At 49.8% G+C, this 13792-nt stretch overlaps 1 protein-coding gene across 2 annotated transcripts; it reads right to left on the bottom strand.

Moving 5' to 3' along the window:
- Nucleotides 1-1269: 1269 nt before the first annotated feature.
- Nucleotides 1270-12798, bottom strand: LOC142903258 (atlastin-2). 2 transcript variants are annotated; one of them, XM_076048799.1, is made up of 14 exons: nt 12639-12798; nt 9173-9453; nt 8337-8471; nt 8149-8253; nt 8009-8059; nt 7593-7649; nt 7353-7445; nt 7109-7247; nt 5918-6045; nt 5748-5804; nt 5256-5327; nt 3895-4326; nt 3734-3748; nt 1270-3525 (listed from the first exon to the last, which is right to left on the bottom strand). In XM_076048799.1, the coding sequence occupies exons 1-14, from the start codon at nt 12706-12708 to the stop codon at nt 3415-3417; spliced, it is 1746 nt and encodes a 581-aa protein (XP_075904914.1). In that variant the 5' UTR covers nt 12709-12798; the 3' UTR covers nt 1270-3414. The 2 variants fall into 2 exon arrangements, with proteins under 2 accessions (XP_075904914.1, XP_075904915.1); XM_076048800.1 differs by lacking the exon at nt 3734-3748 and having other exon boundaries at nt 12639-12788.
- Nucleotides 12799-13792: the final 994 nt, after the last annotated feature.

Genomic DNA, 13792 nt, shown 5'->3' with positions numbered 1-13792 from the left:
AAAAAAAAAGAAGTGCAGAAAAATATTTATCTCAAATAAAACATGTAAACAAAAAAAGACGCCCAGGTGTGTTGTAGCTGGATAAAGATGTTAAAAGTTAAAATGTCTTCTCTGTTTCCACTGGCTGAGATGTTTATAATTAATATAAAATATTATCTATTAATATTAACCTCGAGAGAAAGCACTTTGGGCACCGCGTGTCCCCAGAAAGCCCAAAACCTGAACAAGAAACAGATGAGAGCGTAAAAGATTCCAAGGTGCTGCTGTGTCTCACACTGGGCATCCAATGGCGAAGCAGCCGGTAAACTAAAGAGAAATTCCTTTAAATCACGGAATCATCTCAACGCGTTTCGAACGTCAGACCTTCTTTGTTTGTCTTTTTGCTTATTTTGAAAATGTAAAACATGTAGGTTATGGTTTCCCTGGCCAGGTGATACCAGAGACTGTCAAAATCGTACCTGTTTCCTCCCAGCTTGGCACTCGTTGTTCGGGGTTGGACTTGGGGTGGGAGGGGTGGGGGGGGGGGGGGGGGGTTAGTTCATCCAGTGATTCCTGGGCACGGCACCGTCACGGTCAAATGCGGAGGACAAATTGCGCATCCTTCGGGATGTGACAATCAGTGGTGCTTTAACTTTTAACCACTAAAAAGTAAACAAAATAATCACACGAATGGACGGACATAAATGACAAAATGAAAAAAAAGAATAAAGTAAACATGAACCAAAAATGAGTGAGGACGTACACTTATTCTTATAGTAATACCTTCTTATCGATATAAACTGCAATAACAATAATATTTACATTATTAACATACTCCAACACTGAAGATAACAAGCAAATAATTAAATAAGAAAAAAAAAATCAAACTTCCAATGATAATCTAACAGGCTCTTTATTTCTTTTCTTCACCTCATTAAAAAAGGAAATCTCCTTTCTTTCATGGCGAACGACCGGGGAGCCTGGATTAAATCATAAACCCAACCAACAGCATTCCCAGAGAAAAGTTTTCTCATCTTTGTTGTGAGAAAGTCCTGGATCACAGCACCGGGCTAACCGACTGCAGCTAACAGCCTGAAGGCAACACAGTGAGAGGATTTCCTTCAGATTTCTTCCACCCGCGCTCACTGTAACAGATCATTTCACTCTTTAACCAGGTAAAACATTTTCAAATCATTTCAGCAAATTAATTCTCAGACTTGAACATTTTTAAACCATTTCAGCCACATACATCAAATCTAAAGACAACCCCCATGAACAACAGAGTCTCGCTTGTGTGTTGTAGTTTGGTTTAATGTCGTACTTAAAAATAAATTAACAAAAATTGTTTTAAAATGCAACAAAAGCCAGAAGAGAGAGGGGGAAAAAAAAAGAAAAGAAAGCAAAACAAAAACAATCCAGATTACAAACATTCTTTGCCAGCAGGGGGTGGAATCGCAGTGCTCACGTCAGATTAAATTTACAAATATATATATATTATCAAAAAAGAAAAAGAAAAAAGTAATTTATTAGACATATCCACAAATCACAAAGCATTCCTTTACATCCAGTGCGCTGAACCTGGTCCACCACCCCAACCGTCATCACTGTTGTTCCTCCAGCTACAAAAAGGTCTAGAAAATTCATATTTATATATGTATATATATTTCATACACATGCCCTGCGTGTCAATGAGGCTCTTCAAAACCCAACTGTACAAAAGAAAAAATAACACAAGAGAAGAAGAAGAAGAAGAAGAAGCACACGGCGGTGAGGCGGTGGATGGAATGGAAACGGCAGCGCAGCGTGAAGCTACGTGGAATGGAACCGTTCACTCGTTTGATTCACAGGTTTTGGCTTAAAGAAAAAGAAAAAAGAAAGACAAAAAAGAAATGGTAGAGGAAAAAAAACATGAGAACGGAACCGTCTTCAGTGTTTTTCTGGTGACTCTACAGCTTAACAGGCTCTCAGTGTTGCAAATACGCAGCTTCAAGTGCTTTTAAAAACAGGCGGCAGCGGTGGCGGTTCGGTCCTTCCGATTGGCCGAGACGAAAACCAGGACAAGTCTTCATTATAAATAGTTTCATGATATCTACAAGCTGAACTAGAGGAAACGCTCAAAAATGTCAGCAGTCAGATGGAGAGGACTGAAAAAGACAAGTGGGGGGGGGGACTAATTGCATAATTTGGCCTGGTGGGGGCGACTGTACGCACTTCGGAAACTGCTCAATCGATGTGGGAGAGTCCAGCTCTGCACTTCAGCCACTAAAAACTCAACAATTCAAGTTGACTAGGAACTCTACACTAGAGGACAGCACTGAAAGTCAGCGCCACCTCTTTACTGCAAATGTTAAATACTTTTTTTTGGGGGGCGGGGGGGGTTCCCAAGTTGCCGCAGGCTGCTGAAAGAGCCGAGCGACTCCAGCGCTACTTCTTCCTTTTAACATTTTGCAAATAATGTGTTTATTTTTCCAACTTTGGCATTTAAAAACAAAAAATAAAAATCACGAGCCACATTCCGACATCACATTCAACGTGGTTAAAAAAAAAAAAGTGATTTGAAAATCAGGATCTGCTGCTGGGCTACACCAGCAGATGATGAGGCTAGCTTCGTAGTTCAGATAATTCACATTGATTTTCCATGCAAGGATAAAGATTGTTTCCAAATGTTTACCAATTAACACAAAAAAAATAGTGATAAATTAAACATTTCCAGGTGTGCAGGAGGAAACACAGGAAGGTCTGGATAGAAATTGGTTGCTGCCGGGGCATCTGGACAGAGTGTTGGTAGATCAAAACATCCTACAGTTGAATAACATTGTGATCTGTGGTGCGGGTGAGGGGACATAAAACTTGCAGCAATTTGCAATTTGGGGTGAAACGTCAAAACCCCCCTTTCAAGTGCTTAAAAAAAAAAAAAAATTTAATGGGCTGAAGTGTCCTCCATCCGTCAGTCCGACACCGTTTACGGGTAAAGCTGTAAACTTTGGTTGTGACTCCTCCTCCTCCTCTTGGCCACGCTCCCCTGGTGACGGAGGGAGGAGGCCCGTGCGGGGTGGTGGAGGGGAACTAAAGAGAGGAGGGTCTGTACACACACACACACACACACACACACACACACACACACACACACACACACACACACACACACACACACACACACACACACACACACACACACACACACACACACACACACACAAACACACACAAACACACACACACACACACACACCTAGAATGGCCCCTCCCACCACTAAATAACTTAACTCGCCCACCAAAACAAATGATAAAATACATCACGCGGTACTGGTCCTGGTCCTGGTCCCTGCAGTCCAGGACTGAAAGATTTACATGTCTCCACGCTTCTAAAAGGCGTCGTTTCAGCGAGCGCGAGGAGGAGGAGGAGGGGGACGAAGGGGTACGGGGGGACCGCCGCTAGTTCTTCTTCTTCACGTTGTTGTTGGAGGCCAGTCGGGGCCTCGGCACCGGGATCAGGCCGGCCAGCGGGACTCGACTCCGGGCTGCCTCGAAGAGTTTGGACAGAACCTGGCGGCAGGAGGAAGGATATTTCTTTATATTCCATTTCATTTTCATTCTCTCTGCACTATATTTTGCTGTAATTATGCAAATTTCCACAATGTGGGATTAATAAAGGCATTCTATACTAAATTGAAAAAGGAGGAGGAAGAGGAGGAATTGGAAGAAGAGGAGGAAGAAGAAGAAGAAGAGCAGCGCTCTGGGTCCTAGTGCTCACCTTCCGAGGGGTCCGCTGGAGGAGGCAGCGAGAGAGGAGACAGAGACGAGGAATAGGAGGAGGAGGAGGAGGAGGAGGAGTTGTTACAAAAGGGAGGAGAAGGAAACATCTAGAAGCAGAAAGTCCACATGGTGCACCGCTGGGACCGGGGGCCCACTCACCTGCTCCCACAGCGTCTGGGCCACCTGGTCGATGACTCCGCCCACCTCGCGGAACTCCCCGGAGTACTTGACGTAGGCCCAGATGCAGAGCGCCGCCAAGGCCACGCCCATCACCAGGTTGCACGCCACGGCCACCGAGTCGACGCCCACGAAGCCCGTCACCATCGACGCCACGTACATGGCGAACATGATGGCGAAGAGCGTGGCGGGCGTGCGCGCCGCGTGGAAGATGTTCTTGCCGTCGTTGTGGCGGCCGAAGTGGACGTAGGCCTCGTCCAGCTCCGCCTCCAGCTGCTCCTGGTAGCGGCGGCAGAACTCGTCGCCGCCCATCTTCTTGATCTGGCGGAAGTGTCGCACCGAGGCCTGGCGCAGCTCGCCGTGGCGCCGCTCCAGCTCCACGGGGGACATGTAGGGCTTGTCGCCGCCGCACACCTGCAGGACGCACACAAGCAACTCAGTTCAGCGGAGCAAACGGAAAAATGAGTGAGATAATAAACGAGTGAATAAGGATGAAAGTGAATGGATAAATAAATGAGGTGGGGGAGGAAGAGCAGAGGAGGGATGAGGGGGGAGATGGAGGAAAAAGAGGACGAGAAACAGCAGGAGGAGCAGTAGGAGGAGGAATTATGGAGGAGGGTGAGGAGAAATAAGGAGGAAGAAAGGAGGTGTAGCTGGGGGAGGAGGAGGAGGAAGAGGAGAAGATGAAATATGAGGAAGAGTGAAGGTGGCTATGGAGGAGGGGGAGGAAGAAGAGGAGGAGAAGGAGCAGAGGAGGGATGAGGTGGGAGGGGGAGGACGAAGGGGAAATGGAGGAAAAGGAGGACGAGAAATAGGAGGAGGAGCAGTAGGAGGAGGAATTGTTGAGGAGGGGGAGGAGAAATGAGGAGGATTAAAGGAGGTTTAGCTGGGGGGAGGAAGAGGAGAAGAAGAAATATGAGGAGGACTGGAGGTGGCTGTGGAGGAAGAGGAGCAGTAGAAGATGGAGGAAAAGGACGATGAGAAAAAAGACTGGGTGGAGCAGGAGGAGCTGAACCAGGAAGAAGGGGAGAAGGAAAAGGAGGAGAAGGAAGAAAGGAGGTGTCGCTGGGGGAGGAGGAGGAGGAAAAGATGAAATATGAGGAAGAGTGAAGGTGGCTGTGGAGGGGGAGGAAGAGGAGAAGTGGAAGATGGAGGAAAAGGACAATGAGAAAAAGGTTTAGTTGGAGCAGCAGGAGTAGTAGGAGGAGGTGCAGGTCGGGGAGGAGCAAGACGGGAAGGAGTAGGAGCTGAAAGAGGAAGAAGGGGAAATAGGAGAAGGAGGACAGGGGGTGTAGGTGGAGGAGGGGGAGGAAGAGGAGAAGGAGGTCCTTAGAGCTCCTCACCTGCTCCATGCTTCTGTTGTAGAGGTCTTTGGCTCCGGCCACAGCTGCAAGGTTATTGGCCTCGGCCGTCGCCTGGGTAACGAGAAAGAAAAGGAACAAGGTTCTCCTTCAACAGTGAGCTGGGGGAGAAGCAGCAGGACAGTGAAAAAACGCTGACATAGAAGAGGAGACTTAAGTTTGAATATAAAAAGGAAACATTTTATAATTTTAGGAATAGAAAATTTAATTTCTGTTCTCCTTTAAGTGCTATCCAGATCTTTATCTGCAGCCTGCACCGAGAATAAAAACGCTGTGAAAATCTCTCTGGCCGAATGCAAACTGAAACTGTCCTGCAGGGGGCTTCGTCGTATGCCGCGAAGCAGACCAATAACAGTCGTTTTAATGGAGTTGCTTAAATGGTGCAGGAAGGCAGAAATGTCAAAACATCATGCAACATGTAGCAGTAGCGTCACTTCTCATCATGCCTCAATAAGTCCCATCTACAGTACCAACCTGCAGCATCGACTTGGGATGAGGAAGCTCCTCCCCCTGGTAGATCTTGATGTAGGACTGAAAATACACAAAAAAAAAAAAAACAGAGTTGACTTGTAGAGACGTTCTCAGACTCGTAAGAGAAACTCAAGTCTGGGATCACAGCCAGGTCACAAGGAAACTTGTGCCACCTTGAAGTAATGCAGCAGGTCCCGGCAGGTGACTTTGGCGCCGCCGATCTCCTTCTCCACCAGGTTCTCGGCAGAAAGCAGCGTCGGGACCAGTTGCACCAGCTGCTCCTTGAACTCCTGGTCGATGTCTAAACACACACAAGGCGCAAAAACAACACAAACAAATGAAAGAAACGCAAGCCAGCTTCAGCTTGCTAAAGCTGTTAGTCGTTAACAGATTTTTTTTTAATTTTTCATTCAGCAGCTGGATGAACTCCCAGCGGCTGAACTCCCAGCTGCTGAAGACACGGCAGCCCCCTCATGGCTCAAAGGGCGTGTTCTCATTGGATCGCCGCGCCTCGCCACGGTTCGATTGTGTTTTCATGGCCCCCGGATCACGAGACCGTGGGCGGAGTCGACGCGGTAAAGTGGGACAATGTTTGACGGCATTATTTCTGTGCGATACACGACAGCGCAGCGATGGACGAAGTTGAAGTTGTTTCATACCTGCTGCTCGGTCTGTGGTTGCTTTTCTGTTAAAGAAAGAACAGTTTCCCTCACTGAAGTCACAGTTGATAATTTATTGTTTTGTTTTCTGGGAGAGTAAAGGTGTAGTTCAACCTTTATATTTTACACGACACAGATACAACGGGAATTTATTTAAAAACAAACAAACAGAAAAACAGACAGTAAACACGCCTCCTTATTTGAAATAGCTGCCCTAGCGAGCCAAGGACGCGGTGTTCGAGGCTTCCTCGCGGCGAAGAGCCACGTCCTCTCGACAAATCCGTATTTCCTCTCGTCGCAAGACTCCTCGGATTCCCTAGCTCACCGCGCCTCACGCAGGAGCAACTCGGTTTGTTCCGAGCGCTTCACTGTTTGCCACTCGTCGTATTCGCGAATGTGGTTGAACACACTCGCGACATCGAGTGCATTCCCGATTCGACTGCCTCTCCCCAAAAAACAAAGTAAACATGTATTGAAAAAGCTGTTTGCAAAAAATGTATACACATATAAATATATTTGTACACTATCAATAGTAGCTACTTGTATTCACGTCTCACTTGGACTCTGGGGGATTGCGGTACCAAAACGGCGCCCCTACAGCCGTGTAGCGGCCAGTGCGAACGCCCTACAACCGCACCGTGGCGAGGCGAGGCGAGGCGAGGCAATGAGAACGCCCCCAGAGGTCACCGCCCTGACCTTCCTCACCTCTGAGTCGGCCGTCAAAGTGAGGGTTGGTCGCCACCTTGAGGCCGGGGTGAGGCAGCAGGAAGCAGGCGATGTTGGAGAAGCAGGAGTGGATGTGCTTCCGGACGTTCTGCAGCTCCTCGTGTTGGTTCTGCTTCACCTGTGGGGAGAGGAGCGTGTGTCAGATCCAAGGTCAAACAACAACAGAGAAGGGGAAAAAAGAAAAGAAAAAAAAAAGCAGTGGCCAGACGGGAAGGAAAGCAACCTGCAGCCTCTTCTCCAGGAAGTTGAGGCCTCCCTCCAGGCCGTAGGGGTGTTCGTAGGGGTAACTCCAGTCCCTGATCAGGAACATCAGGGTCTGAGGGGGAAAGAGAGAGAGAGAGAGAGAGGAACGGCTCGGTGGGCGATCAACACACTGATATTCAAGGGGGAGCAGGGGGTGGAGGTGGAGAAGGTGCGAGTAGATGGAGGTGATGGAGGTAGAGGGAAAGGAGGTGATGGTCACCTGGAAAGGCTTCTCGTACACCTCCTCCATGGCCAGGCGTCCGTACTCGGTGAAGAGCTGAGAAGAGAAAACAGCCAATCAGCGGACATCACATGACTACAAAAAAAACAAAAAAAACAAAACAGATAATAGCTCTCCAGAGTACGGCACAGTTAGCCCTCTGTTTATTGCCTCTTGCTTTTTAAGAAGCTCTTGCTGAGTTTGATGCCTTCTTGGACCTTCACCATTTTTGGAAGCGGGACAATAAGGTGTTTTCAAAAGGGGGCAGGGCTATAACACTACAGCCTGGTGCCAGTGGTGCCATTTGTGACATCACAAGGGAGGGACTCTCTCTCAAAGGTGGAGACAGTAAATGAAATGAAGGACCAGAGGTCCAGTGGACCTGGACCGGCTCCAAGGTTCCAGGCTGGACTGACCTGCAGGTGCTGGAGGTCGTCTTCCTGGACGTTCTGGGACAAGTTGTAGACCTGGGGACGAGAAGACACCACGACCGTCAGTCCACCCGTCGGCACTGTCAGAGGGACGGGTGAGGGGTGGTGGAGGTGGGCGGGGTTACCTGGACCGAGCTGGTCATGGTGCTCAGGGCGAAGAGCGTGGCGCAGTCCTTGATGGTGGACTGACTGTCAAACACTCCCTGAGTGTCCACCAGCAGGACGGCCACCTGCAGGACAGACAGAACCTCAGCACACCTGTGTGTGTGTGTGTGTGTGTGTGTGTGTGTGTGTGTGTGTGTGTGTGCCCGACCTTGCTGCCGTCTGGCTTCTCCACCACGAACACCTCGCTCCAGGCCAGGATGCCAGTGGTCTCCCTCTCACAGCCGCCTCGCCAGCTGAAGCCGGTCAGAGGCTCCTCGGCCCCACCAATCCACGGCTCTGACGTCTGGGGAGGGAGAGAGAGTGAGAGAGAGACAAACATCTGACCTCATCAACAATCTCTGCTTTGAGAGATGATTCTCTGTACTACCTCCAGCAGGGGGCAGCAGATGACTTCCGCAGGCACCAGACCTTTAGCCTTGTCTCGTTTCTGATAAGCGGATCTCGAAGTCTATTCGCAGCATTTTAAAATTCACAAGACTACTTCCTGGAGTGGACTGGAAGCCTTCAAGGAATTTATTTTATATAAAATTCTAAGACTTTTCATCTCGTATTGAAGCTTTCAGGAGGCCTCTCGAGGAACTTCTATTCTTCTACAGAAGCCCCAAGAAACGACCTAGGAGCTCCAAAGTCGTTCCCTGAGACCGGCGCTGGAAAAGGAGCCTCTTCCATTGGCCCGAGCCCCGTGTGTGGGGGCGGGTCTTAAAGCACACGTAAAGATAAAGGCCTTTATGTGTTCACAGCGCACAGAATGGACATTGGTCCCCAAATCCTGCTTACAGCCGGCCGGCCGGCGGCCTCCAGAATGAGCCTCGGTGCTTACTGTAGATTAGCACGGCCGAAAGGTCGAGTCACAACACACACACGCACAGACACACACACACTAACAGGATTACTCCCTGGTCGCGGGGATCAATGGCCACAAGGACTGGCGACCTGGAGGTGTTTGGATGGAACCAGCAGGGGCCGCCCTACCCACTCACCCACCTGTTTGTACATGTAGCGCAGCATGAAGTCCAGTAGGAAGGACTTGCCCTTGCGGAAGGCCCCGGCCACCGACACCACCACCACGTTGAGGTCCTGCACCTCCTCCCGCAGGAGGAGCCGCTCCAGCGCCTCCTCGTTGAGTGAAAACGAGTGCTCCTCCTCGTTGGCCAGCACAATCTGCACCGGTCTGGCCACGCCCACGCCGTCCGCCACCTCCTTCTCCTCCTCCTCGTCTTCCTCCTCCCTGTGCCTCATCGGGGAGGTTTTGAACCTGTGGCCGTCTGAGAGAAAAACAACGATCGTTAGTTCGATGGGGACAAACAAACACTTTTATGTTCCGATTGAATTTTTCAGTTTTGACCGAACAGGAAACGGGGCTCAGAGGGGCGAGGTTTCCGTCGGCCAATGAGAACACTGAGCCCTGACTCACTGAGTAACCGGACGGACAGACAAAACGTTCTCGGCCTTCGCTGGGTGAATCCTGGCAGCCGCTGGCGCCATGTGTCCAGTAAATAGACAGAGCCGCCAGCCCGCTCTCCATGTACGGCAGCCGTCACGCTGCAGCAAGCAGCAGTTCCGACCTGAGGAGACCTCAGGAGGACTTATTTGGCTCTCTCTTGTTGGCCGCTTCATCCTCACCTCACCTCCGAGGTCAGACACTGATGTTCTCAGGTCTCAACCTCGCCGCTCAGTAATGAGAAAAAGAAAGGAAAACACGCTGCCAAGCCCTGAGAGGGTCACGTCAAACCTTTTAGGGCAGCAGGACCACTGACTGAAAACCCTGCTGTCTGCTGGCTGAAGATGAACCTGACTCAAGGACACAAGGATGCAGCAAAGGTGTTTCCATTTTTACCTCCCAGACCTCTCAATTCTGTTTGGTTTATTTGAGCAGATGTCAGGAAGCGTTTTATAGCAGCTCATCCTTCAGCAGGGCCGTGAGGGCTGCGGCTAATTACTGGAGAGCGTCCGTGTCGGTGTCACGGCTGAGGGTGCCTGACTTCTGATCACGCAGCTGGTCGCTAGCCCGGGGCCAGCAGCGAGCTCTGTGTGAGCGCTGTGCAGCAGCCACGCCGCCGACCCAGGTCCCGGCTTGCTGATCCCAACATGCACCACTCAGTGGATCAAGTCCAGGGCGGTCCAGGTCAATGCAGACACTGGGCTGAAGCTGCTCTCAAGAATGACAAGCGCCTAATTTGATCGAATGACCGACCAAGACTTTTTAGTGAGAGACTGCTGACCCGCTTCCTTCCCTCTCTGTCCGCTGTTCTCAAGGGAACATCAAGAGCCTCAAGGGGAGAGGAAAAAGAAGCACGAACACTGCAGCGGAACGATTAAACCGCCACTCAACCGAGAAATGCAACGACCACAGAGACTCATTCAATGAGCGAACAAATGTCAGCCGCTGCAACTGTATCGCTCTTTTTTTAACAGGGATGGTTTTGAAAATCACGAGGAAGCTGCACATGGTCTCATGGTCAGGACAGAGCAAAGACAACTGAACCACCATGTGGGCCCATAAGAAGCTTTTTGGAAGGAGCAGGAAGAGGACCAATCAGCTTTCAGATGTCCAATCAACTTTCAACATACAAAAAAAAAAAAACAGAAAGTTTGGTTCAATTTCATACTTGCACTTCCACAAACTAAAAAAGAAAAAACCTGTTCCATTACGTTGCAAAATATTAAGGAAAAAGAGCCCACACACTTTTTTTTCTTTTAAATCGTAGAACAGACAGCCTGAAGAGGAGAGTGACCCAAGGTTGTTTGGTGCTCAGACCAAGACCAGGGCCCGACAGAGTGAGACATGACAGAGTGCTACACCCTCAGAAGAGCATGATCAAGCGGCCCGTGGCAGTCGTGTTCACCGTATCGGGGGCGGGTCACCGTGGCTGACAATAAAAACAAGCTGCCCCATTGGTGACGATGTCATCACACCTCAAATTTGCGCCGTAATTCAAAGCAAAAAAACAAAATAAGAAATAAACACATTGTAAAAATCTTGCAGCCGCCGGGGGAGAAAAAATTACAAATTCAAAAATCTCAACTAGCTAGCAAATGTTTGGCACTTTGCTAGCTAGTGGCGTCGGAGCAGCTGGTGACTCTATGGCTGTTTAGCTTCATGTGTCACAGGAGAGCCGAAAGCCCCTCCAGGAATCTGGCCCAACTTCTACAGAGAATCTAGAGCCTGTTCGTGCTCGCTCTGCAGGGGCAACAGGAGCAACAACAAACTGTGTAAAACTGGGTCAAATGGCTTCAGTCATAGCCTGACCCCGTGGAACCAGAACGTTTGCACAGTGCAGTCGATCAAAGAACAAGTCTGGCCTGTACATTTATTAACTTCACAAATTCAAAGAGAAAACTCCAGTGCAGATGTGTGACACACCTGGTGCTGCTGTTGTGTCGACGGTTTAGAGGTTGACAGCAGCAGACCGATATCAGAGCAAACGTGGTCCCACTTCCCGTCCCATTTCCACCTCAGAATCGAACCGGATCAGCCGGAACTTCCCGTACTGACAGTGACGTTTCGATGGTCACATGGAGGTAGAGGGGAAATTAAGAACAGGTTCGGGGGTAATTATTAACAACCTGGCTCAGTTTACTGAGCAAGAACAAATTATGTTGATTTGACTGAACCAGAGAAGCATGAAAGAAATATAGATACATGTACTTCATTGATGCTGGAGACAACTTCCTCGGCTACGACTGGAAATTCAAAAACGTGCGTCAAACACACGAATGAATGAAATGAAATGAAACAACAGAAAGGTGGCGGCCAATCTGTGCCGTCTGGAGTTTGATTTTATAACCCCCAACAAGCCGCTCGTTAGCACTAGCAGGTGTAGCGGCACTGGGGCGGGGGGCGGTGGGCAATCCCATGACATGTGAAGTCATCTCCGCCTGCCTGGCACCGCGGAAACCCGACAGCAGCACCGAGCAACCTCCTCACGCACACGGCGAACCACGAAGACTGAGCTGGTCCGAGGTGCTAGCCGCAAGGCTAGCCGTTCCGCTAACAACAAACACTCATCTAGTTGAAGGTGAGGGCAGCCGGGGCGGCTTCATTCAAGCGCCAATGGAGCGCCCCCGGCGACGGGACGACGGTACTTCGCGAAGGAATGAGAGGAATCTTTTCATTTAAAAAATAAAAAGAGAGAGAGAGAGAGAAGAAGAAGAAGAAACGGCGGCGGCGGCGGTGAGATTTCTCGGCTCGTGATATTTTGTACGCGCAGGATGCCGCGCGACCGAGGAGGAGGGTTTGGGGGGTTTGGGGGACGCGGTGATGGTCGACAAAGCGGAGTCAGCCCCCCGCCTCCTCTCTCTCCCTCCCTCTCTCTCTCTCTCTCTCTCTCTCTCTCCCTTCCTCCCGCAGTGACATTCGGCGCCGTTGCTCAGCTGTGTCCTCCCGCGAATCGCGACGAGGCGGGCGCGCTCCGTCCGTCCACGCGAGCTGCCTCCCTTGTGCACTCACCTCCCGCGAAGCCGCTGTTGTTGTGGCTCCGCTGCTTCAACCTGCTCTTCTCCTCCTCCTCCGCCGCCATCTTTCCTGACCTGCCGACAAGCAGCAGTGTAGCAGCAGCACTGGGGCCGTGACGTCACAGGGCTCAGTGCCGCGTCCGGCGTCCGCGAGGTCCTAAAATACAGTGCCCAAGTCCCGCCCCTTAGGCTAAGCTAGCATCTTCCCTCCTCCTCCTCTTCATCCTCCTCCGCCGCCGCCGCCACCCAGAGGAGGTGCCGCAGATTGCAGCCACCTTTCCCCGATTTCAATGACCCACTTGACTGGATGCTGGCCTCGTTCTGAAAGGCTCCAGAGTTATAGCGGTCACGTGTACCTCGTGTCATCTGTTTGACGTTGTTTATTTTTATTTTTATTAACCTAATTAGCCCGATAAAAAAAAGATGGTGGGGATGGGTGATAAAAACTATTTACCGGGCAACTATAAGTTTGTCTTTATTAAAAAACCCTCTCAGGCGCCTTTAAAAATTCACAACAACAACAACAAATCCCTGTAATACTGGTAAACCCATAAAAAGCCAGTTCTGCTTATGTACAAGTAGTGAGTCACTCTCTATTTTTGAGTCATTCAGAAGGCTTGGGGGCAGTTCAGTAATGAGAAGAAGAGGGCCATCGCACGAATACTCGTCCATCATATAAACTGCCCACTGTCTAGTAATTCTGCCAGTTTGTGTTTTTAAAGGCGTCGAATGATTGCTGCCATTTCATTGTTGACACTGCAGGGAAAATAAATGGATCCCACGGTGGACTGTTGTTGTCTTGACTAGGGTTCTTAACACACCGTTTTGTTTTGTGCTTGCAACCTTCGGCCTTTGCCGCGTAATCCACCACATGTTTCTGAAATATTCACAGGCCGTGTACGTCATGAGAAATCAACAGGCGAGGGCTCGAGCTCCCAGCCGGCGGCTCACAGGCCTTGTGACTGATCTGTGGCGAAAATCAATACCAGTGTGAAAACAGTCGTCTTCTTTCTTTTCATCCAGAAAGCCAAGTGCAGCCAATCGACAATGGATGACTACAGGGACTCTTTCATGGAGCAGGAAACATGTCAAGTAACTGGTTTCAACAAAAAGAAATAGATCCAATCATGGCTGCTCACACAGAAGAGG

This window comes from Nelusetta ayraudi, unplaced genomic scaffold, assembly GCF_046127955.1.
Source record: "Nelusetta ayraudi isolate G7.1 ecotype Tasmania unplaced genomic scaffold, CSIRO-AGI_Nayr_v1 ptg000109l, whole genome shotgun sequence".
NCBI lineage: Eukaryota > Metazoa > Chordata > Actinopteri > Tetraodontiformes > Monacanthidae > Nelusetta > Nelusetta ayraudi.
The sequence above is the reverse complement of the archived record's forward strand: the minus strand, read 5'-3'. Positions and strand labels throughout refer to the sequence as shown.

What these genes read in the sequence shown, in the direction of transcription:
- LOC142903258 (XM_076048799.1), bottom strand. Translation starts at nt 12,708, where the DNA reads ATGGCGGCGGAGGAGGAGGAGAAGAGCAGGTTGAAGCAGCGGAGCCAC. An exon ending in TGCGCTACATGTACAAACAG is followed by an intron (nt 8,472 to 9,172) that starts GTGGGTGAGTGG and finishes CTCCCTCCCCAG; the next exon opens with ACGTCAGAGCCGTGGATTGG. An exon ending in TGTACGAGAAGCCTTTCCAG is followed by an intron (nt 7,446 to 7,592) that starts GTGACCATCACC and finishes TTTCCCCCTCAG; the next exon opens with ACCCTGATGTTCCTGATCAG.